The sequence below is a fragment of the Armigeres subalbatus genome, chromosome 2 (genome assembly GCF_024139115.2).
Source record: "Armigeres subalbatus isolate Guangzhou_Male chromosome 2, GZ_Asu_2, whole genome shotgun sequence".
Taxonomy (NCBI): Eukaryota; Metazoa; Arthropoda; class Insecta; order Diptera; family Culicidae; genus Armigeres; species Armigeres subalbatus.
In genome coordinates this window covers 336,978,888-337,000,734 of record NC_085140.1, presented here as the reverse complement: position 1 = coordinate 337,000,734, position 21,847 = coordinate 336,978,888, and the positions used below count along the sequence as shown (strand labels likewise).

The window sequence follows — 21,847 nt, the reverse complement described above, 5'->3', positions numbered from 1 at the left end:
AGCTCCACGCTGGAACTCCGAGCGCTGCTGTGGAAAATGGCAAGAGAGCAAGGAAGTGCATAACCAAGCTGGTGACATGCGTTTCGTTGAGGAGGAGATGAAGGACGTAAGCAAATTGTATGACTGTGTGGAAAACTAAGAAGAAATCCGATGCTGAGTGCCGGATAAATCGCTTGACAAAGCCGAAGCGGTGAATAAGACGACACAGGAGCTGGTAAAGGCTACCTTACACCTCGAGAAAATTTTCCGCCGGATTTTGGTCCCCGTGCATTTTAAATAGGGCAGGGATTTTGATTTTCCGTGTCCAAATCCCGAAAACATCGCATATGTAAAAATGCATGGGGAAAAAATCCATGAACCAAATTCCCGAGGTGTGAGGCTACCTTAATGTAGATAGTACATCGATAAGTGCCCATCTAGAACTATGTGTTGACTTTGTGTTTGTAAAACTTTGTGAGAACTACGTGATGATAAACCTCGAGGAGGAGTGTTGACTTTGGGCCAGTCTATTATATGTTGTCGATGTTTATAATCCGTGACCAGCCCTGTGAATGTATGTAAATAATAGTAATAAATTGACCACCGCGTAGACAGTAACCGCTTGTGTTTACTTCCACTGATCGCGTCCGAAATACCCCGCCGGGAGTGTAGATCGGTTCCGCTGCGTACCGTGGGAAGCCTCCGTGACAACTTCCCACAGTTTTGTGCAAGTACCCATTTGGGAACATTACAAACGCCGCGCAGTGTATCATATCCAGAAAATCTGACAATAATGCTTATGGTTACTTGGGGATGCTCTTAATACTCGATTTCTTAGCGATATTTTTCATGAACCAATCGCGGCGGAGGCCCCTTAGCAACTGTTTTACAAACTGCGTCAAAAAATAATGACAGCTCTGGTTCTGCTTGCGGCGCATAACAACGAAGCAACTTTATTCTTTATTCCGAGCCTTGCGAGCAGGAAGCAGTTTCTATATTATTTGGAACGGGACAGTGTGGTGATTGACAAGTTCTCTGTTTCTAAATTGCCCAACATTCCATCCCGCATTTTGTATTCTAAATAAATTCAAAAATGTTATTTAAAATAAGAAACGCTTTAGCTGGGTAAGTCCCTCAATGATTTCGTTATGTAATTCTGTTGCTTACGTATGTTGGATCTGTTGCAGGTGTAGGTTCCTATCTACCGGTGCTCGGCATGACTCGAAGAATGTGCCCACGCGTCAGATCAACAAGCTACTAATTGCCAATCGTGGCGAGATTGCGTGCCGCGTGATGCGTACTGCAAGTCGGCTTGGCATCCAAACGGTGGCGGTTTTCTCCGATGCTGACGAGAGATCCCTGCATACCAAAATGGCCAATGAGGCATACAATATTGGGCCGCCAGCGTCGCAACAATCCTATCTGCGTGGGGAGAAAATTCTAGAAGTAGCCAAGAAGACCGGTTGCCAGGCCATTCATCCTGGATATGGGTTCCTGTCGGAAAATGTCGAGTTTGCTGAACTGTGCCAGCAGGAGGGAGTGATCTTCATTGGTCCACCAGCTAGTGCCATCCGAGATATGGGCATCAAGAGCACATCGAAGCATATCATGAGCGAGGCGGGTGTTCCAATTATTAATGGATATCACGGAGAGGATCAGTCGGACGAGCGGTTGTTGCAAGAAGCGAAAATAATTGGATTCCCGCTGATGATCAAGGCAGTACGCGGCGGCGGCGGAAAGGGCATGAGAATTGCTGAAACTGAAGAGGACTTTTTCCCAGCGCTGCAATCAGCGAGGACCGAATCAGATAAAGCTTTTGGAGATAGCTCTATGTTGTTGGAAAGGTACGTGCGGTCGCCACGCCATGTGGAAGTGCAGGTTTTTGCCGACCACCACGGAAATGCAGTTTACCTTTATGAGCGAGATTGTTCAGTTCAGAGACGTCATCAGAAAATCATTGAAGAGGCTCCTGCTCCGGGATTATCGGAAGAGCTGCGAGTTCAGCTTGGCGAGGCAGCAGTTCGTGCAGCCAAGGCCGTAAATTATGTCGGTGCTGGGACGGTGGAGTTTATTCTGGACAAGGAAGATCTGTCTTTCCATTTTATGGAGATGAACACCCGCCTGCAGGTCGAGCATCCAATCACCGAAATGATTACCGGAACCGATCTGGTTGAGTGGCAGATCAAAGTTGCCTCCGGAGAGCCAATTCCGTTGACGCAGACGCAAATCCGTAAGACAGGTCATGCATTTGAAGCTAGAATCTACGCAGAAGATCCAGCAGGAGGTTTTTTGCCCGGGGCTGGCCCTTTAAACTATCTGTCGACGCCGGTGCCTTCTAGCACTACCAGAGTGGAAACCGGTGTCCGCCAGGGAGATGAAGTGTCGATTCATTATGATCCGATGATTGCAAAATTGGTCGTGTGGGGAGAGAATCGACCGAGTGCTCTTCAGTTGTTAGTTGAGCAGTTGCGCAACTACCAAATCGCTGGACTGCAGACGAATATCAATTTCCTGATCGATCTTGCCAGGCATGGTCACTTCCAATTGGCCGATGTGCACACTGGGTTCATCGATCAGCACATGTCGACTTTGTTCCCGGTGAAGACCGTCACGAACGAGAAGCTGGCACAAATGGCTTTGGCTTACGTTTTGAACGAGAATGCCAGCACCCGCAAGTCGTTGAATCGGTTGAATCCGTTTGACCTGGAACTGAACTTCCGTCCGAATTATACTCCGACTAGAAAGTTCAGTCTGAAAGTTGGCGAAAAGGAGCACCAGGTTGAAGTAAAATCAAAGGGAGGTGATTTTGAAATTCGCATCGATGGAGGCGCATGGCTGAATGTGAAGGCAACCAGAAAGGCACACGAAAATCGCTTCCTGCTGCAGACCAACATCAATGGACATGTTTCGTGTTTTAATACAGTAATTGAAAACGGGTCAATCGCATTGTACGATGATGTAAGTTCGAAACATTTTTTACGCTTTTTTTTGTAATGAAATGCTTGATTCTTTTCACAGAGTGGCCTTACTTCTGCTGAGTTGGTTCAACCTAAGTTCGTGACTGCCGATAGTGCCATAGAGGGAGCAAATGTCGGTTCCGTCATTGCGCCAATGCCGGGAGTATTGGACAAGGTGTTCGTTAAGCCAGGTGACTCTGTTAAAGCAGGTACGCCACTCGCCGTTCTCATTGCCATGAAAATGGAGCACGTTCTGAAGGCTGCCAAGGAAGGAGTCGTCAAGGCGGTTCCCAATGCCGAGGGTTCAAACGTTCAAAAAGGTGCTGTTTTGATTGCATTCGAAACAAGCTAGATGGTGGACGTCAAGAAATTCGGAAGACCAGTTGTGCATTTACTACAAGCAAATACTGACCAATTGTGCATTTATTAGAAATAAATTGTGACTTTCTTTTGTAGGACAAGAGTTGGGTAGAATTAGGAATCATATTAAACGCCAAGCGTTGTAAAATGTTATGAATTTTAATAAAAAAAATTTATAGTGCCTTGAAAAGAATTTATTTTTCAAAGTCAAGATTTTGCAATGAGTTAACAGTAAATGTGAAACTCTAATAGCCTATACAGATTATGAGGCTTTTACCTGATTTTATATGAAATGAAATGAGATGAGAATAAGATGAGTGAGCTTTGACATCAGGATACTATATCATGACATAGAGCTCGTAATCTGAATAGGCTGATCCCAATTTTCCTTGCTTGGGGCGACTACTAAACTAAATTGGAAAAATCTATAATACATCACGGTTTTTTAACGAACAATACATTCATACGAACAGTAGTCAAAAATAAGGAAATTTCACGACTAAATTAAAATACATGAAGTACACTTACGGTTTGAATTTTTCTAAGATTTATTGATGTCTATCATTCCATTGATTTCAGGTGCCTCTTCTGATGTCTCCTCAGATCGCCTGCCAAATAGAACGCAGCTGGACACTCATCGCATGTTTGCGTCTTCACCCCAATGTGCGTCAACGCATGGGCTTTCAAATGATTTGCCAGCTTGAACCGTTTACCGCAGTCCACACACTCGAACGGTCTTCCCTCGCCATGCCGCAGCAGTACGTGCTCCTTACGTTCGTTTCCATTTCTGAACATTTCCTTACACTGTCGGCAAGGGAATTCTCCCACTACAGAGTCGTCGATGCCCTGCTCTGCGTCAAGATGCTTCCGCTTGTGCCGATAGAACAGCGACGAACTGTAGAACGTTGCGGGGCACTGTGCACAAATAAATGACGGACTTTTCGTGTGTTTAAACTTCTTGTGCTTATTGAGATCCCCCGATCGAGCGAACTCCATGGGGCATTCCGTGCACTTGAAAGGCTTATCACCCGTATGGCCTCGCCGGTGCTCTCCCACATGCTGTAAAGTTTTGAAGACCTTGGGACAAAAATCACACGCAAACGGATTTTGCCCTAAATGTACTCTTTTGTGGAGCATCATGTAAGTCGAATCTTGAAATATCTTGTAGCAAATATCACAAAATTTACCGGCATGGTGCACCTCTAGGTGAGCAACAAATTCCTCCATACTGCCTGTTTTCACATCGCAATGAACGCAAGTTGTCTTCTGCAATAAGAGTGCTTCCTCAAGAAGCTTCTTTCTTCGCTTTGGTTGGTTTTCCTCAGCGCTGGAGCTAGGATTAGCGTGTTCCCGCTCATTGTGTCGCAGCAGTTGACTACGAGCCTGGAATTCCAGCTCACAGAATTTGCACTTGAACAATGATTTCCCCGTTCGCTTGATGAGCGAACCAGGGATTGCGTGATACCCGTCCATATGGCGAAGCATGTGCTTCAGGGTGCTAAACGTTTGACCACAAACTTCGCAAATGCACTCCGTCTCATTATTTGCACTACCCAATTCTGGATCTGGGAGTTTCGAGGAACTGCTGAGAATCTCCACATTTTGTTTTTGCTCTAACGATTCAAGATAGCGGTTTTTAAGAAGTTCGAATGCATTTACCGTTTGAAGCTGCTTCTTAAGGTCACATAGTCGCTGGATGCGGTTCTGCTCTCCAATGTTGATCTCCGACACCGATGGCTCCTCTTCAAATGTTTGAACTTCAACTTTGATAAACTCTATCATTCCGGAGCCTGAAATTCACGAATTTAGATACACGTTTGAGTGGGTAAAAGCTTTTGTGAATCAAATTACTTGCAGCTTTAAAATACAAAATACCCAGCAAAAGTAGTTTCCAATTATTAATGTACAATAGACCAGTGCAAGATGACGTAGGTTGACAGTTCACAGAGCTTGTTTACAGGGACATAGTCTCTGGAGCAGTTTCGGAAAAACTGCTTTGCGATTAATTAAGAATATTGATGGCTTTCATGATTGATTTATGGTAGGAATATAAGCATATCACTAGAATATTCGGATCAAAATGATTTTGAGGGAAATTTACGGATTTTTATTTCCCGCTGATCGATTTTAATTTCAACACCCTGTAAATAAGCTCTGTGAACTGTCAAATAAGTGAGGTTAAGTGAAGATCTTGCATTGGTCTATTCCAATAAAATTTTCACGTCAAAACGAAAGCAGCTCGAATAACAATATCAAAACAAAAGATGAAAAGTGGAATTGGACAGAAAGGTCATCAAACCATTGCACCGTGAAGCTCATTGCACGTTACACCGAATGTCAACAGTGCAGCCAAATGAGTTTTTTGTAAAATCTTTCTAGGAATTTCGAATGCTAATTCAAAAAGAAGATTATAAACTAGAGCCCCGTATAATAGCCTATTCCTGGAAGATTCTTAGGGTCTGTCTCATTTTGAGAATTAAACTTAAAAGTGACAGTTCGAAAATTAAAAAATCACCCCGTTATAAGAATGGCTGGTGCTACCCAGCAATTCCAATAGAACATCGATGGAAAATGATTCGATATCTGTCAAAAGTAATCTTGCTCTGCGAGCAGGGTTATTTGATAATTATTGAAATGTCACTTTTAAGTTTAATTTCAGTTTAATTATCCAATTGAGACAGACCCTCAGCAAGCAAATTTCATGTCGTTTGTCATCATAAATCAAGACAAAATTTTCAAAACGACTTATCTGCTTTAGTAAACAAAGATTGAAACGACGATTTGACGAATCTGATAGCTCTCCCACGCAAACCAACACCATCAATGGGTAGGTGTGTAACGTTGTGTTGCTATGCGTGAATCAATTTCTCTTTATTACTGGTCATGAGCTGTCATGAGAATACAAATGTCAAGATACAAGGTATACAAGGAATATATAAAGGCAGCAGATACATGTTAGGCTATTACGTCACATCTTCCCCTTTTAGTAGTATTCATATTCATTACATCTCTTTGGTTTTACTTTGCGACCAGAACGTGTCATCTGCGGTGCCGCGGTTACGTCTTCTCTGTAGGCCTCGATTGTTGAATGGTGTCTTCTGTTGATACTAGTCTCAGCCACTGATGCACTCAGATTATCTTCAGGCTGTAGATTTTCTTGCAAAGGTTCTTCAACTTGACCACCGCCGCGTAACTTGCGCAAGTGATGGGCATTCCTCCTCACTGTTCTATCGCCATCGGATACCAGATATGAACGATGCTGATCAAGTTGTTTCACTACAGTCCCTGGCGTCCATTTCTGCGACGATTGATCCTGCACGAGAATCTGTTCTTGTTCGGCGAACTGCGATGGTTCCTGAGTTCCTCTATCTGCGTAATTCTTCTGGATCATTCTTTCGCGTTCCATTAATTGCTGAACGTTCACTGCTACTCTAGGCCTTAGTGCTTCCAACGTCATCGGCATGTTCGATCGTACCAAACGACCCATAAGCCTTTCATTGGGTGATGGTATGAGACTACTACGAGGTGTGTTCCGCATGTGAAGTAATGCCAAACGTATATCCGACTGATCATCACTACACTTTTTCAGCATCGATTTGGCTACTTGCACGCTTCGTTCAGCTAATCCGTTTGCTCTTGTAAAGTGAGGACTTGATGTCTGGTCCGAAACGCCATTGACGGCTAAATTGGCGAAACGCTTCAGAAGCATATTGAGGACGATTGTCCGTCTCCAAAATTTGAGTAATTCCGTGAACGCAGAACCATTCTTTCAATTGTTGGATTACTTGGTTAGATGTTGTTTCAGATAGTTGTTTGAAATCGAAGTATCCAGAAAAGCTATCGACGAGAAGAACTTTTGCTCTTAACTACTTTACTCTTTTCCTTTCAAGTGGAACAGGTCGGAAGCGACTCTCTCGAGAGGAAGGCCTGGAATGTCCTTTAGGATAATGGTGCTTTTCGTGTTGTTACGTTGATCACACTGGCATATCGCGCAATTTTCTACCATTTCCCGAATGTCACTAGCCATACCTATCCAAAACAACACTTGCCTTGCCCTGCGAATACAGCTTTGAAAGCCGGAATGTCCACTATGTATCTTCACCAGCATAGCGTTCCTCGTCGAATGTGGAATGAGCACCTGATTCGACTTGAATATTAACCCGTCATAAACAGTCAGCTCATCTCGACAACCCCAGTATTTTCGTAATTCTGGCAATAGGTCGTTTCTTGATTCCGGCCAACCTAGCATAATCACCGCCTTTAGTGACTGCATCTCCAAATCCGCATCCGAGTGCTGCTTTAGGTCCGTGCTAGCGCTTTTGGTCATCTGCAATACAATATGTACCTCTATTTGGTTATCTTCTTCAGTTGTTGAGGTGTTATCGACATCACGACTCAATATGTCTGGGATCGGAATGTTGGATCCTTTGACGTACACGACTGTGGGATTATAAGGGCTACTTCTAGTCTTATTCTGCGTAGACGGGGGAGCTCTATCAAGTGGTTTCTTAAATATGGATTCAAGGGGTTTATGATCGGTTTCGATCGTTAGTTTATTTTCCATATATATATTGGTGAAACTTTGAACAAGCAAAGCGTATGGCAGTGGCTTCTTTCTCTATTTGGGGGTAATTAATCTCAGAAGGCGTCAACGCTTTGGATGCGTACGCTACTGGGCAACCCTGTTGTAGTAAAACAGCTCCGAGAGCGTGCGAGCTTGCATCCACTGACAGGGTTACCGGTAAATTCAGATCGTAGTATCGAAGTATTGGAGGCGATTGCATGAGAGATTTGATTTTCTGAAACGAATCCTCTTGATCACAACCCCATTCCCAATCAACCCCTTTGGACAAAAGACTTCTTAGTGGTGCTGTTACGTCCGATAAATTGGGAACAAACTTTCCCATGTAGGTTATCATTCCCAATGCCCTTTGAAGTTCTGTTCTGTTGGTTGGTGTTCTGAGTTTAACAATAGCATCCAATTTTTCTGGATCTGCTTTCAACCCGCCGTCAGTTACTATGTGACCAAGAAATTTGACGCTTGTCTGATTGAACAAACATTTGTCTCTGTTGAGTTTGAGCCCTGCTGCCTGTAGCCTTTTTACCACCTTTTCAGTTATTTTAGCTAGCTCCTCTGAGTTTTTCGCATGAATCAAGATATCATCCATAGCAAACTGCACCCCTTCAATGCCCTCCAGAGTATCGTACATAACTTTTTGAAACACTTCTGGAGCTGAAGCCAGCCCAAAAGGTAACCGCTTGCAAACATATCTTCCCCATGATGCTACAAAAGCTAGATACTTAGTCGTCTTTTCCGAGACCATGATCTGCCAAAACCCCTTTTTGCAGTCAAGAATTGTAAAGTATTTAGAATTTTTGAGTCGAGTTGCTATTTCTTCTATCGTTGTGAGAGGATAGTACCGTCGTAATAAATTGTTATTTGCCTGTGATGGGTCGATGCATATGCGAAGCTTGTCGTTTCGTTTAACCAGGACCATTGCGTTGACCATCGGGGTTGCTGTGTGAATCTTTTCTATAACATCGAGACGTTCCATGGAATTCAGTTCTTTCTTTACTGCTGCTCGGATGCTATGCGGGGCGTGACCCGCGCGCCGGTCTTGTTTCCCACTTAGTATTCGGGATCAGATCTATATCGTACACGTAATCCTTTAGATACCCAAGTCCGTCGAACACTGTGTCATCCAGCACTTGAACGGTATCCACTCGCGCTATCAGTCGTTGAGCAATACACGTATCCTTACCCAGCACTGGCACTACGGACTCTTCAACCACTTTGAACGTGATGTTGCAGTCTCTGTTCTTAATGCGGCACACCGGGTAGATTTCTCCAAGCACTTTCATTCGATGATTTGAGAACGAAACCAGCCATTTCGTTTTCGATTGATGCAGCTGCTTTACCAACCACAATGATACCACATTACAGTGGGCACCCGAGTCAAGCTTCACCGAGAACTTTTGTTGTGTACTTTCACTACCTCAAACCAGTCACTCTCATTTCTTGTGCTTTCCACTGTACCAATGAACAGTTCTTCTGAGTCATCATCGGACTCCGTTTCATTCTCCTCTGATACTCCAACGGCGTGTACGACATTCTTGGATTTACACATAGCGGCGAAATGGTTTGGCACTCCACATTTTCGACATGTTTTACCAAAGGCAGGACAGGATCGCTTCACGTGTTTCCTTCCGCACTTTTTGCATTGAAACACTTCTCGCTCTTCGTATCGACCACTAACATGTTTCTTCATTGACGAATTCACTGCGTCCACTTTTGCTTCCCCTGCCAACGCTTTGGTTTGAATGGTTGTTAATTCGAAATTACGGCACAACTCTATTGTCTTCTGCAGCGTTAAATCATCGTTCAGTAACTGTGGCACTAGACTAGTATATTTTACCCCGATTATGATTCGATCTTTAACAAGAGAATCATTAAGCACACTAAATGAGCATTTTTTGGCCTGCTCTTTCACTCTAGTGACGAAACTGTCAAACTGTTCATCCTCCCGCTGAACGATTTGATTGAAATTATATCGTTCGAAGGTTATGCAAGATTTGGGAGTGAAATATTCATCAAACTTAGCTTTTATCACGTCAACGTCATTTTCTTCTTCTGGGCGCAAGCCGAACGTGTCGTAAAGTCGTACTCATAAATGTTGCCGCTTGCACCTCGTCCGCATTTTCCGACAGCTGCGTTGCTGTGGCGAACCAAGAATATTGCCGAGCCCAACTCTTCCACTGAGCGGCCATGTTCTCTCCCAACACGATCGGCATAGGTGGCTTCAGACTTGCAGCCGACGCCATTTTATCGGAACCCGGTAGAACTCGATTTTGACTTCCTATCTAAACCGTAATAGACCTCGCCTACACACTTAATTTTTTTTGCCGAGGCCGGCAAAATATATTACCGAGAATCCAACAGCTGAGATGTCGGTAAAAATCTCGGTAAAAGTTCGAATTACCGACTGGTCGTAAAATGTGTGAAAACATCCAGCTGTCAAAATTTGCCGTGCTGTTCGGCAATAGGTTGCCGAAGTGTTCGGCAAAGTGCTTTACCGAAATCTTGTAAATTATTGCATTCTTGTTGGTTTTTAATGAAACATAATAAAAAAACCAAAGCGTAATGCAGCAGGAAATCAAAAAAAATATTTATTCACGAATAATATGGACATAAAACGAATTTATAAAAAAAAATATTTTTTTACACAAAATACGAGCTTCAACGATGGCGAGCTGGAAACCTCTTCCATGTCACGAAAATCGTTGAAAATTCGTTCAATCATTTCGATGGTATGTCCTAAAAAAACAAATATTTAAGCCCGACATAAAGTAAATTTAGATTTTAAGACTTACTTGGAGATATTTTTAGCAGCCGTTGTCGGAAAACCATTCAGGTTGTTTTTTTTTGTTTAACACGTGCTTTTGCGGCGTTTTGACGTTTGACAAATCTATTTCTCCGAAAATCGGTAAAGTGGATGGTTTACCGACGATGATCGCAAAATATTCTGCCGAATTTCAGTAGTACATTTAACTAGCTGATTTTCGGTAATTAACTTTAAAATATTTCGGTAAAACAATATGTTTTGACGATATTCGTTAAATGATTTTACCGAAATAAAATCTGGCTTTTAAGTGTGTAGACGCCAAATAACAGCGTTAGGAACATAAATAGGCACACGATGTGCATTCTCTGCACTTTGCCAGATATTTCCACTAACGATCGCACCGGATTCACGAATATTTAAAGAATATTCAGTAACTTTTTTCTGACACCATTGTAACGTTGTTGTGCGTGAATCAATGTCTCTTTATTACAGGTCATGAGAATACAAATGTCAAGATACAAGGTAATATATATAAAGGTAGCAGATACATGCTAGGCTATTACGTCACAGGTGAAGGATTCCGCTACCTGTTGATGGTGTTGGTTTGCGTGGGAAAGCTATCAGATTCGTCAAATCGTCGTTTGAATCTTTGTTTACAAAAGCACATAAGTCGTTTTGAAAATTTTGTCTTGAAATATCAACAATAACACGCCCAAACAAAATTAAGTCGTTTCAGGTGGCGCCTACGTTGATTTACGCTTTGATGTTGTTGTATGAAAAAGAAGAAGAAGCAGAAAGATGATAATAAAAAAAATCTCCACGAGCAACCATACGACGAAGTTTTTAAAACTCTTCCCAAAAATTCTAGAAGCAATTTAATTAAAAACGGTAAGCAGTACGGGGTTGGACTTTCGTGAGAATCCGAAATGAACCGGAAAGGAACCTCCTATGCAGATGCCACGTGTCTTACCTGTATGCTGGTTCGGAGTCGAAACGAAAGTGACAGGTTGACTTGCTGCTTGGACGAGCCTGCTGTGATGGCACTCGAGATGAGTTCCGAACACGCAGTAGTGAGTAGCAAATATTAATCTCGTTGTACACTAGATTGTAAGAGCTATTTCACACCCACACAGACTTTAAAGAAGTACCATAGATAGATATTCGATCCGCCATTCGTAGCAAGGGTAAACGGAAATCTGCATCCAGACACCTGAGGAGGTTAACTCAGGTAGTGTGGGGATGGGTATATTACCCGACCCACTAAAACCAAAACCCTTTCGCCAGTCCGTACCCCTGGCCCGGAATTAAGCAATACATCAGGGGGGGACTATTGAGATCGCTCACGCTTATATGCTAACGCACTTGACGTTAATACACATCGACTTCAAGGGTGGTCACCTCACCACCCGTCGATCGCAAGCTATGATAGTAACCTAGCGGTCCGTATCATAATCTCATGTAGGAGACGAGCACCCCGACAACAACCACCGCGCATGAACCGCAATGACCTCTATATCTACATACGGAGGTCCCCGCAGCCCAACCGCGAAATGTTGGTTGTCGGGGTGAGCAAAGTGTTCACTGCATCACAGGTGCCCTTAGGGTCTGTTCACAAATTACGTAACGCAAAAATCCGAGTTTTCGACACCCTTCCTCCCCTTCGTAACAAAAAGTAACATTTTTGATACTCCCTCCCCCCCCATGTAACGCGTAACTGTGAAAATTTTAAAGGCAGATTCTTTTACTTTGCTGAAGCATTTGGGTTAGGGACTGTTAGGGACGGCACATGAACAAAAATGCAGAATGCAGCTAGTACAAACGAAAATAGAATTTGCGATCATAACCATTTACATAGTTTACTGGAACTGTGGTGTCGAGAAATACAATATTCGTTTGGTCAGCATGCTTGATTTCGATAATGACTAATATTCGATAACGATAAACAGCAATTACTTCAATCAGTGATTTTAAAAAAGACATTCAAATAAATTTTTATTCGCATTATGCGTAACATTAGGTAGTACCCCTTACCTTTTAGTGTAACAAAGTATAACGCAAGTTGGACCTCCCCCTCCCCCCAAAAGCGTTACGTAATTTGTGGACAGACCCTTACTGCATTCGTTGGTTTTGTTCAAGACGCCACCACCGCTGCAGTTTCGACATAATCTGTTGAGATGCTGTGTTCACCGCATTCTATATAACTTCCTCCCGGCACATCCTCTCGACGAAGTTGTCCGGGGTTGAATCCATACCGCTAACAAGCAGCATGACATTGCGTTCTACCTCGAATCGAGGGCATGCGAACATCACATGCTCTGCCGACTCTACCTCTCCTACACATTCTGGACACTCCGCAGAATCTGCGAAGCCAAACCTGTTGTTCGGATTTGAACCAAATTTCTCGAAGCAGCCCAGATTTTGCGGCAGCTCAAACTAGAATTTATATTTAATTAGCAACTCACAGTTTTATCTTTAGTGTCTACTTACAATAATTGGTCTTATTGTACTCTTGCACACCACACCTTTCTACTCGATCCTGGTTTCTTTTTGTATCGGATACTTTCCCTGCGTACAAATAACAATCTCTAATTCAGTGTCAATTTCTTTTCAGGTCACTTTCTATAACTTACAAGCCGCAATTAATTATGATTTCTTTTCTTTTCAGTTACGATATAAGGCGATCACCGAGATGAACAGTTGGACTATTTGAAGGGAATTTGAAAGCACTTATTAATAAATAATCCATTTTCCTGAATAGTATAATTTGTACAATTACTTACTGCAAATATTCCACAATCCTAAGCACAAGATAGTTTACTGGCACTTATAATTCACAGTATAAGATTTTATAAATTCAACGCATCTAATTCAATCCTAATGGCAGATTTGTTTACATTTCTTCATCTTTTCTTCTATCAATTCATTCTTCATCCTCCTTTCTAAGCAGACGATGTAAATCGGCAACGAAACTCAGGCAGGCTTGTTCCGTTTGTATGTAGCAGTGTTGGTGGACACGGTGGGTACGATAGCGGTGTTAACACCTGTGTAGGATTTTTTTAAAGCAACCATGTTCAGACAACACCTGTGTTAGGTGGAAGTTGACCTGACCATGTTTTCTATCGACCCAGTTGGACACATCCGGAATCAGTCTGTGGGTCCAACGACCTTTGACTGCGGTGTCCCATGCTATTTGCCATTTGAGCAGCGAGGCTGCTCTCTTGACACGTCGCACTTGCACCGAGTCCCTTCCGTTGTAGCACTCCACATCTTCCTCTAGGAGTATGTCTATCGGCATCATCCCAGCTATAACGCACACCGCCTCATATGATATGGTGCGATATGCGCTCGCAACACGTAGGCACATCAGCCGGTGTACTCTGATCAATTTCTTTACATTGTACTCGGCCTTTAGTGCTACGGCCCATGCCGGTACGCCATAGCGGATGATAGACAATGCTACGCCCGCTATCAACCTACGCACTTGACTAAGCACCGCCGATCTGTTGGACATCATTCGTGATAAAGATTGTATCGCCAATGAAGCCCGCTGACATGCATAATCGACGTGGCTCGTTAAATTGAGCTTATCGTCGATCATCACGCCCAGATGCTTGAGAGACCTCACGGAGTTAACTGTGCAGGTCCCTACTCTTATCCTCGCTTGCTGCAACCCATGGCGGTTATGCACTACCACTACTTCCGTCTTGTGGTATGCAAGGGACAACCGTCTCGAGTTGAGCCATTCCTCCACTCTGCCAATCGCGTATGAAACCTTCAGTTCGACTTCGTCGAGAGTGTCTCCTGTTACCTCTAGCATTACGTCATCCGCGAAGCCTTCGAATGTCACACCGGGCGGGTGACTTAAGCGTAATACTCCGTCGTACATAATATTCCACCGAACCGGTCCGAGGATCGATTCCTGTGGAACACCCGCTGACACTTCGATCGACTTTTGCCCAGCATCCGTGTCGTATATCAACACCCTATTCTGAAACTAACTTTTCAGTATCCTGCACAGGTAATCCGGAACTCTCAATCGTTGCAGGGAGTCAGCAATAGCTGCCCAGCTAGCATTGTTAAACGCATTTTTTACATCAAGTGTAATCAATGCGCAGTATCTAATACCTCGCCTGTTAAAATCTCTCGCTATCTTGGCCGTATCCGTTACCGAGCGAATTGCTTCGACGCTGGAACGACCTTTACGGAAGCCATACTGGTTGTTTGACAGCCCACCAATACGCTCGGTATAGGTCGACAATTTGTTCAGTATAACCCTCTCAAGCAGCTTACCAGATCCATCGAGGAGGCAAATCGGTCTGTATGCCGAAGGTTCTCCCGGGGATTTCCCAGGCTTGGGCAATAACACCAATTTCTGTCGTTTCCCACGATCTGGAAAGTTTCCTTTATCCAGACAACGTTGGAGGCAGCTCCTGAACATATCTGGAGCGGCAAGAATCGCGTGTTTGAGGGCCAGGTTCGGAATACCATCCGAACCCGGCGCCTTATTGAGCTTAAAACCTCTTGCGGTTTCGATAAGCTCTTCGATAGTCACTAACGGGACCACGTCAACCGACCCATACGGTGTATCAGGCCAGTCTGGCGAATCATGCTTCGGGAACAGCCCTTCAACGATCCTAGCTTACATCTCCGGAAATCTCTCAGGAGGTGTGCTATTTGTTTTAGCCATCACTATCCTGTAAGCATCTCCCCATGGAGTGTTGTTTGCCATACTGCACAGCCTTTCAAAGCATGCTCTTTTACTACACTTTATATCGTAGTTTAGAGCTCTGCTTGCTGTCTGGAATGTCCGGCGTCTATCAAGTCGATCAACCTCGTTTCTTGCACGTCGTAGTCTTCTTTTGGCTTTAAGGCAAGATCTACGAAGTTCAGCGGTTCCCATATGGCTTACACTTCCTTGGCATAGCCATGTTGCAAGCTCGTGTCAAGACATCGGTCAACTCGTCACCATTAAGGTTCAAGGTCCGATCTTCCCACTGTAGTGATTCAATCAGCAGTTCTCGATCGAACTGTGAGGTGCGCCATCCTTGATCAGCACCTCTGACCTTTCTCGTAGCTCTAGATCCAGTGGGGGTATAGCTAACCATAAAACGAAGTTCCTGATGGTCACTAGCTGTATACCCTTCATGTACTCTCCAATCCGGATTCAACGTCCATCCCGCGCTGCAGAAGGTCACGTCGATGCATGATTCACCGTTTGGTCCTCTGAATGTTGACACTTGGCCTTCATTCAGCAGGACTACATTAAGTCCCGCTAGAGACTCTAGCAGAATATGACCTCTAGCGTTGGTGAACCGGGATCCCCAGTCCACCGCCCACGCGTTGAAGTCCCCTGCTACTACTAACGGTTTTAGACCAGTTAGTTTGACCGCAAGAGTGCACTACGCTAGTATACTGCCCTATACTCCATCTAGGAGGATAGTAACAGCTACAAAAGTAAACTCCGTTTACCTTTGCTATAACGAAACCCTCATCGTTAGGAGATGATATTATCTCCTGAATGGGGAACCGCCCGCAAGTCCAGATTGCCACCGATCCGGACTTGTCAGCAACCCAACTGCCGTTTCCAGCAGGGATGCGATATGGGTCGGACAGCAAGGCAACATCAGCTTTACACTCGGTAACCGACTGTTGTAGCAGCGCTTGCGCTGCCTCGCAGTGGTTTAAGTTTAGCTGTGTTCCTTGCATGTCTGGACCTTTCTAGAGGCCGGACAGGCCTGTACACCGGTGAGGTGTCTGTTGTCTGTATTAGGGGGACAGATCAGACACCTTGGTGCGGCCTGACAGGTGCGAGCGGCCACACCTTTACTACGATCGGGACCCTGACAGTCAAAGGATTTATGACCGTAGCCGAGGCACCTATAGCAGGACTGAGGTGGCTGGATTATACTCAACGAGCATACCGACCAGCCCACCTTCAACTTAGCCTTATATAGTACCTTCTTGGCATCAGCCAGAGGCACTCGGAATGTGGCAATCTGGATCCCAGTATAGCTATTACGTAACCGAATCTCGGATTCCTGGAGTTGGACATTGCACTGATCTCTCAGCGCGTCCACCAGGTCCGCAGCTTCGGTTATTTCATCCAGGCCGCGGCACTGGATGACCGATACTGGGCATAGGGCTCTCACTTGAACCCCATTACCCAGTACCTCCTCTGTCAACTTTTTATACTCAGCACTCTTCTGAGCAGCATCCCGCTTTAGGACGAGAATTATCTTGCCTTTCCGCGTTCGACGGATGCAGTTGACGTCGCCTCCTAGGCCAGTAAGCTTATCGTCGCTCCTCATGGCCTTCAGGACATCGGCATAGCTTTTATTATCAGACTTGACAATGATCGCTTCGCCTCTGTCTTTCCGCTTACCGTTGTCATTGGAAGGCGCACCCTTTGCAACACGGGCTCTACCCTTCTTAGCAGATGTAAGCTGCGTTCCACCTGCCTCCTTGCCTGCGGCTTCTTTCGCTCGTCGCTTCGTCTTCTTGGGATTTACAACCACAGTCCAGGGTTGTTCATCGTTCCGGCGAACTTCAGTTGCCCTCCTAGCTGGAGGCACTGACTTCCTCTGTTCCTTAGGATCGGCAATTTGCACGACCCTCTCTCGGCGTGATACAGTTTCCTTCCTTGGTGGAGGAACTGGTTTCGATTTAGCTTCATTCAGGTCGGCCTGCACGACCTTACTTAGCTTCGGAGTTGCTCCGCTAACGGCCATGCGTTTTCGAAGTTCTGCGGTATGGCTCTCGGCCAACCGCTTCTCATCAGTGAGGCGGCGAATCTTTGATTCAGTCACCTCATTGACCTTCGCCGCCTGGCTTATCGCTAACTCCTTTTCTTCAGTAAGAAGGCGAATCTTTCGTTCTGCCTCCTTACTGGCCTCTAGTAGGGACCTCCACTCCGACTTCGCCTCTACCACCACCGAGCAGAGGGTTTTTTTTCTTTTTTTTTTACAAGGGAGAATGCATTTACACACTAACCCAGTACACGTGCATTGTAGTTGCCAAACTACCACACGGAAGTGTACTGGAGTGTCGGACTCGACCATACCGGTAATACCGACTAAACTCCCTTGGGCTCCAACATCGTTTCCCCCAGGAACTACCTCCCAGTACTACTTCTGGGGGACGGCAGTACTAAGCGTACTCGCTCATTATCGCTCACACAGGCACTCGTCCCACGCGAGACTGACTTGGGTGCTCGCACACCATTCACTCCATTTGAGTCTTACTTGGATGCTCTCCCGGACGCTCCGCTGCCATGCCTCGAGGTGTCAATAGCGGTAACTGCCTGGGCCTACAGATATTGCGCTACGACACTCCTGCCTCAGCACGAGCAGATCAATCACACCACTGCCGAAGCAGACCACACGCTACCCTGCCGAAGCAGGGACACTCCCCATGCACACCGAGCAGAGGGTTAGTACGGCCTGTTTGAAGTCCCTACTATATCTGCAACGGTTGTCCAGAAAAGACTTAACATCAAGACATCAACCGGCACATCCTTAGACCCACCCCTAGCCTCCCCGTCGCCTTCCCCCGGCGATCTTTGGGGTGACCTATTAAGGCCACTTCGTCTGGTGAAAGGATTCTCCTTTTCGCCAGACCCACCATCAACATCCTCAACGGTATTTTTGTAGGAATTTGAAAAAATCATTGCTATTGGGTAAGGGGGTTACGGCTGCTGTAGAATCCTGCTGGAGTAGTCGCCTATTGTGATCCCATGGATATCTATACATGTTTTGCGGCATGCAGGGAGGCCATGCGAGGGTTAACACTTGCGTGTTCAGAGCCAGATCAGCGCAAGTCAGGAATGTGCATCTGAGCCTACTCCCACGCAGTTTGTCAGACTGGTGGCAGAATTGTACCGCGTGCTATAAGTCCCGCCACGGTTTTACGGTACGGATGACAGCCCTAGTAACATTTTGGTTTTAGGCTGGTTTTATAACACTCTTGAAGAGTAAATTATGGTCTTCAAGAGCGTTATAAAACTTAAAATGTTACTTGGGAGCTTGGCCATTAGCCCATTCGCCGTTTCAGGTCAGTGTCACCCGGCCTTACTAAGAGAATAGAATGACCCGACTACCAGCCCTCGCTTCACAGTATTACAATATCCAAAGACAAAGCCAGTAGACATGCAGCCAGTATGCCATAATCAGGATATCACTGGCGTTAATCCTGATGTGCCCATTGGCACTCCCTGGGCTATTGCGTGCTTTGAGCGGCACACGGTCGCTTTGATAGGGCCTGCTTACGGACTCATGCAGCTTTTTATAGAGATTTGGCAGAGCCCACTGCCAAACCCCACCACTACCTGGCAGGCCCCCTGACTCACAGATACCTAGGGGAGGGGTCGTCAGGCCCTTGGACATAGTCCCTGTTGCCCCCTAACACGGGACACTGTACTGTTCGAAAGAATCACTGTCAACGATATGCGTTTCAGATAAAGCCAAATGGCGTCAGACGTTGGTACCAAGATCGACATAGGCGCACGGATCAAGAAAGCAAGGGCTGCCTTTGCGAGTTTAAGAAATATCTGGAAAAACAGGCAGATAAGTGAACGCATTAAAATCCGAATTTTCAACTCTAAAGTGAAATCTGTGCTGTTATAGGGGCGGAAACGAAATCTGTAAACAAGCATTAGACTGGAACCCAGCGGGACATCGCAGCAGAGGCAGACCCAGAGGCTCATGGCGGCGAAGCCTCAATAAAGAAATAAAAGAAGTCGACCGAAATCTAACCTGGCAACAGGTTAAAGCGATAGCCGGGCAACGCTCAGGATGGAGATCTTTCAAGTCGGCCCTTTGCACCACCGGAGGTGTACAGGATCCATAAGTAAGTAAAAAGAAACATCATGCCAGGAAATTGTACGTACTTTGGACTCCGCTAGACGCTCCGATCGAATAGAGTTCGCCGCCGTACCAAACTGACTAGCTACAAAACGCTCATTAGATCGGTAGTTCAATACGGACACGAGACCTGGACGATGCTCGTGGAGGACCAACGCGCACTGAGAGTTTTCGAAAGGAAACTGCTGCGTACCATCTATGGTGGGGTGCAGATGGCGGACGGTACGTGGAGGAATGAACCACGAGTTACATCAGCTGTTGGGACAACCATCCATCGTTCACACCGCGAAATCGGAAGACTGTGGTGGGCCGGGCACGTGGCCAGTATGTCGGACAGTAACCCGGTGAAAAAGGTTCTCGACAACGATTCGAAGGGAACAAGAAAGCGAGGTGCACAGCAATCAAGGTTGATTGAACAGGTGGACTACGATTTGCGGACCCCCACAGATTGCGTGGTTGGCAACGTGCAGCCATGAACCGAGCCAAATGGAGAAGACTTTTATGTACTGCCTTGGCTACTCCGGCCTTATTCTGAAAAAAATCGTGTATCTCCTTCTTCTTCAATGGTCCTACATAGAGGTGTGCGCCGGTCCAATATTCGTCGGCGGCGGCGTTTGTCAGAATTTTGGTCGGCGGCGGCGGCGTTTTCGGCGTCACGCCGAAACCCATTTTACCCGGCGGCGGCGGCGGCGTGAATCGGCGTGGCGACTTTTCATTACGTTTTTCTAAGATTTTTTTTGCATTTTTTCAGGATATTTTCAAGACATTAAAAGAAGATTTCTTTTTATTTTCGCATGAACAATCTAATGAACTTCTCCAGAAAAATCTGGAGGAAAACCAAAATTTGGAAAATATTTTAGGATTGTTTGAAGTTTCGAGAAATCTTTGAAATTAGACCAAGAGAGGCTCTTTTGAATTCCCAAATAAACTTGTTTGGAATTTCAGCAGAAAATTTGCATGATTTACATGAGAAACTTCAGAATTTTCACACAAAAAATGTTATTAACTTCTACAGGAAAAACTTCGGAAATTTATGAAAAGTTCTTCAGTTCAATCAAAGTTAATTGCCTATTTCCGGGGATAAAACCACCCGACTTGGACATTAATTTACAATGTTGTGAAAACTCATATGTGAATATGTACGTTATGTAAAAGATATTGATTTGGAAAGTGTATTGGAAGTAACCACTTTCCCTTCGATGGGACTCGAACCCATGACTCTACGGTACGCTAGACTGGTGATTTAACCAACTAAACTACGAAGGAACTCCGTCGGCCTTCGCAACCTAGCGGCTTCTGAACGAGTTCGAGATTCCCAAGTTGGACGCATAGTCAAATCACTCGCAATCCATTTCTCAAGCCAACACTTCCACATGTGTGTAGTACACAGAGAAGCGTGAGTATTTAGCATGTCTGGCGGCTATACACATTCTTCATCAGCAACTGTACTGATCAAGTGAGGTTGTGTAAGCTATTTGCCAGTCGGTCGTCAAGCTCAGACCCGACCGCATTGCGTAGGCAAAAGCACGCAACTCAGGTTCAGTTGCGTGCTCTTGATGTGTGATGTTTGAAATGTGAATATTATCAATATGATTGAGATTTTTTACAATTTTTGAATGGCATCAACTAGCTATCTTGATATCTGAAAAAGTCGTTTCCCCTAACAGGTCGTTTGGCCGAATAGGTCATCAGCCCAAAAATGCCGTTTAGGCCAACAGGTCATACGGCCAAATGTCAATAACTGAATGGGTAATTTAGTCTAAAATATCCATCCGTTTGGCCTAATGACAATCCTTTTTGTCAAACGACTGTTGAACGGAATTTTGTAACCTCTCTACTTTGAAGTCGATACTGGCATTTAAGCCAAAAACCAGCTAACCAAATCCCATCGATCGAATCGATCGTTTATCCGAAACTGCTATCAGGTCAAAAATGGTTTGACCAAAAATGTATTTTTATCGAAAACGACATACAATGGTAATTTGGCCCGAAAATGTCCGAACGGCCGAACGGCATTATCTGTCAAATGAACTATTCGAATAAACGTCTTTTTGGCTTTCTCGCACAACAAAGTTGTACCGAAAGGCTATAGGACTACTCCAAAAAACAACTTTTGATAGAAAGCCCGGAGACCCATAGTGTTGTATACCGATCGACTCAGTTCGACGAATCAAGGTGATGTCTGTATGTGTGTATGTGTGTATGTGTACAAATTTTGTAGACACACTTTTTGGAACTTAGCATTACCCAATTTACTCGCAACAAGTTGCATCCGACGGGGAATGCAGTCCCATTGTTTGCTATTGAAAATTGGCCCGATCGGACATTTTTTTTTATTTATTATCAGACT

General features: G+C 44.9%; 2 protein-coding genes and 1 long non-coding RNA gene across 4 annotated transcripts; 1 reads left to right on the top strand and 2 right to left on the bottom strand.

Moving 5' to 3' along the window:
- The first annotated feature begins 892 nt into the window (after window positions 1-892).
- Window positions 893-3,489, top strand: LOC134212813 (methylcrotonoyl-CoA carboxylase subunit alpha, mitochondrial). The gene is made up of 3 exons (XM_062691008.1): window positions 893-1,104; window positions 1,167-2,937; window positions 2,998-3,489. Exons 1-3 carry the CDS (start codon window positions 1,073-1,075, stop codon window positions 3,286-3,288), a joined length of 2,094 nt encoding a protein of 697 aa, XP_062546992.1. The 5' UTR covers window positions 893-1,072; the 3' UTR covers window positions 3,289-3,489.
- A 337-nt stretch (window positions 3,490-3,826) lies between these two features.
- On the bottom strand, window positions 3,827-5,410 carry LOC134212814 (zinc finger protein 3 homolog). Of its 2 annotated transcripts, none has more exons than XM_062691009.1 (2): window positions 5,148-5,410; window positions 3,827-5,086 (listed from the first exon to the last, which is right to left on the bottom strand). In XM_062691009.1, exon 2 carries the CDS (start codon window positions 5,076-5,078, stop codon window positions 3,858-3,860), a length of 1,221 nt encoding a protein of 406 aa, XP_062546993.1. In that variant the 5' UTR covers window positions 5,079-5,086; window positions 5,148-5,410; the 3' UTR covers window positions 3,827-3,857. The 2 variants fall into 2 exon arrangements, with proteins under 2 accessions (XP_062546993.1, XP_062546994.1); XM_062691010.1 differs by having other exon boundaries at window positions 5,152-5,190.
- A 7,656-nt stretch (window positions 5,411-13,066) lies between these two features.
- LOC134216979 (uncharacterized) lies at window positions 13,067-13,540 on the bottom strand. Its single transcript, XR_009980891.1, has 3 exons — window positions 13,420-13,540; window positions 13,270-13,341; window positions 13,067-13,204 (listed from the first exon to the last, which is right to left on the bottom strand). It is a non-coding gene; the product is annotated as an uncharacterized LOC134216979 (long non-coding RNA).
- Window positions 13,541-21,847: the final 8,307 nt, after the last annotated feature.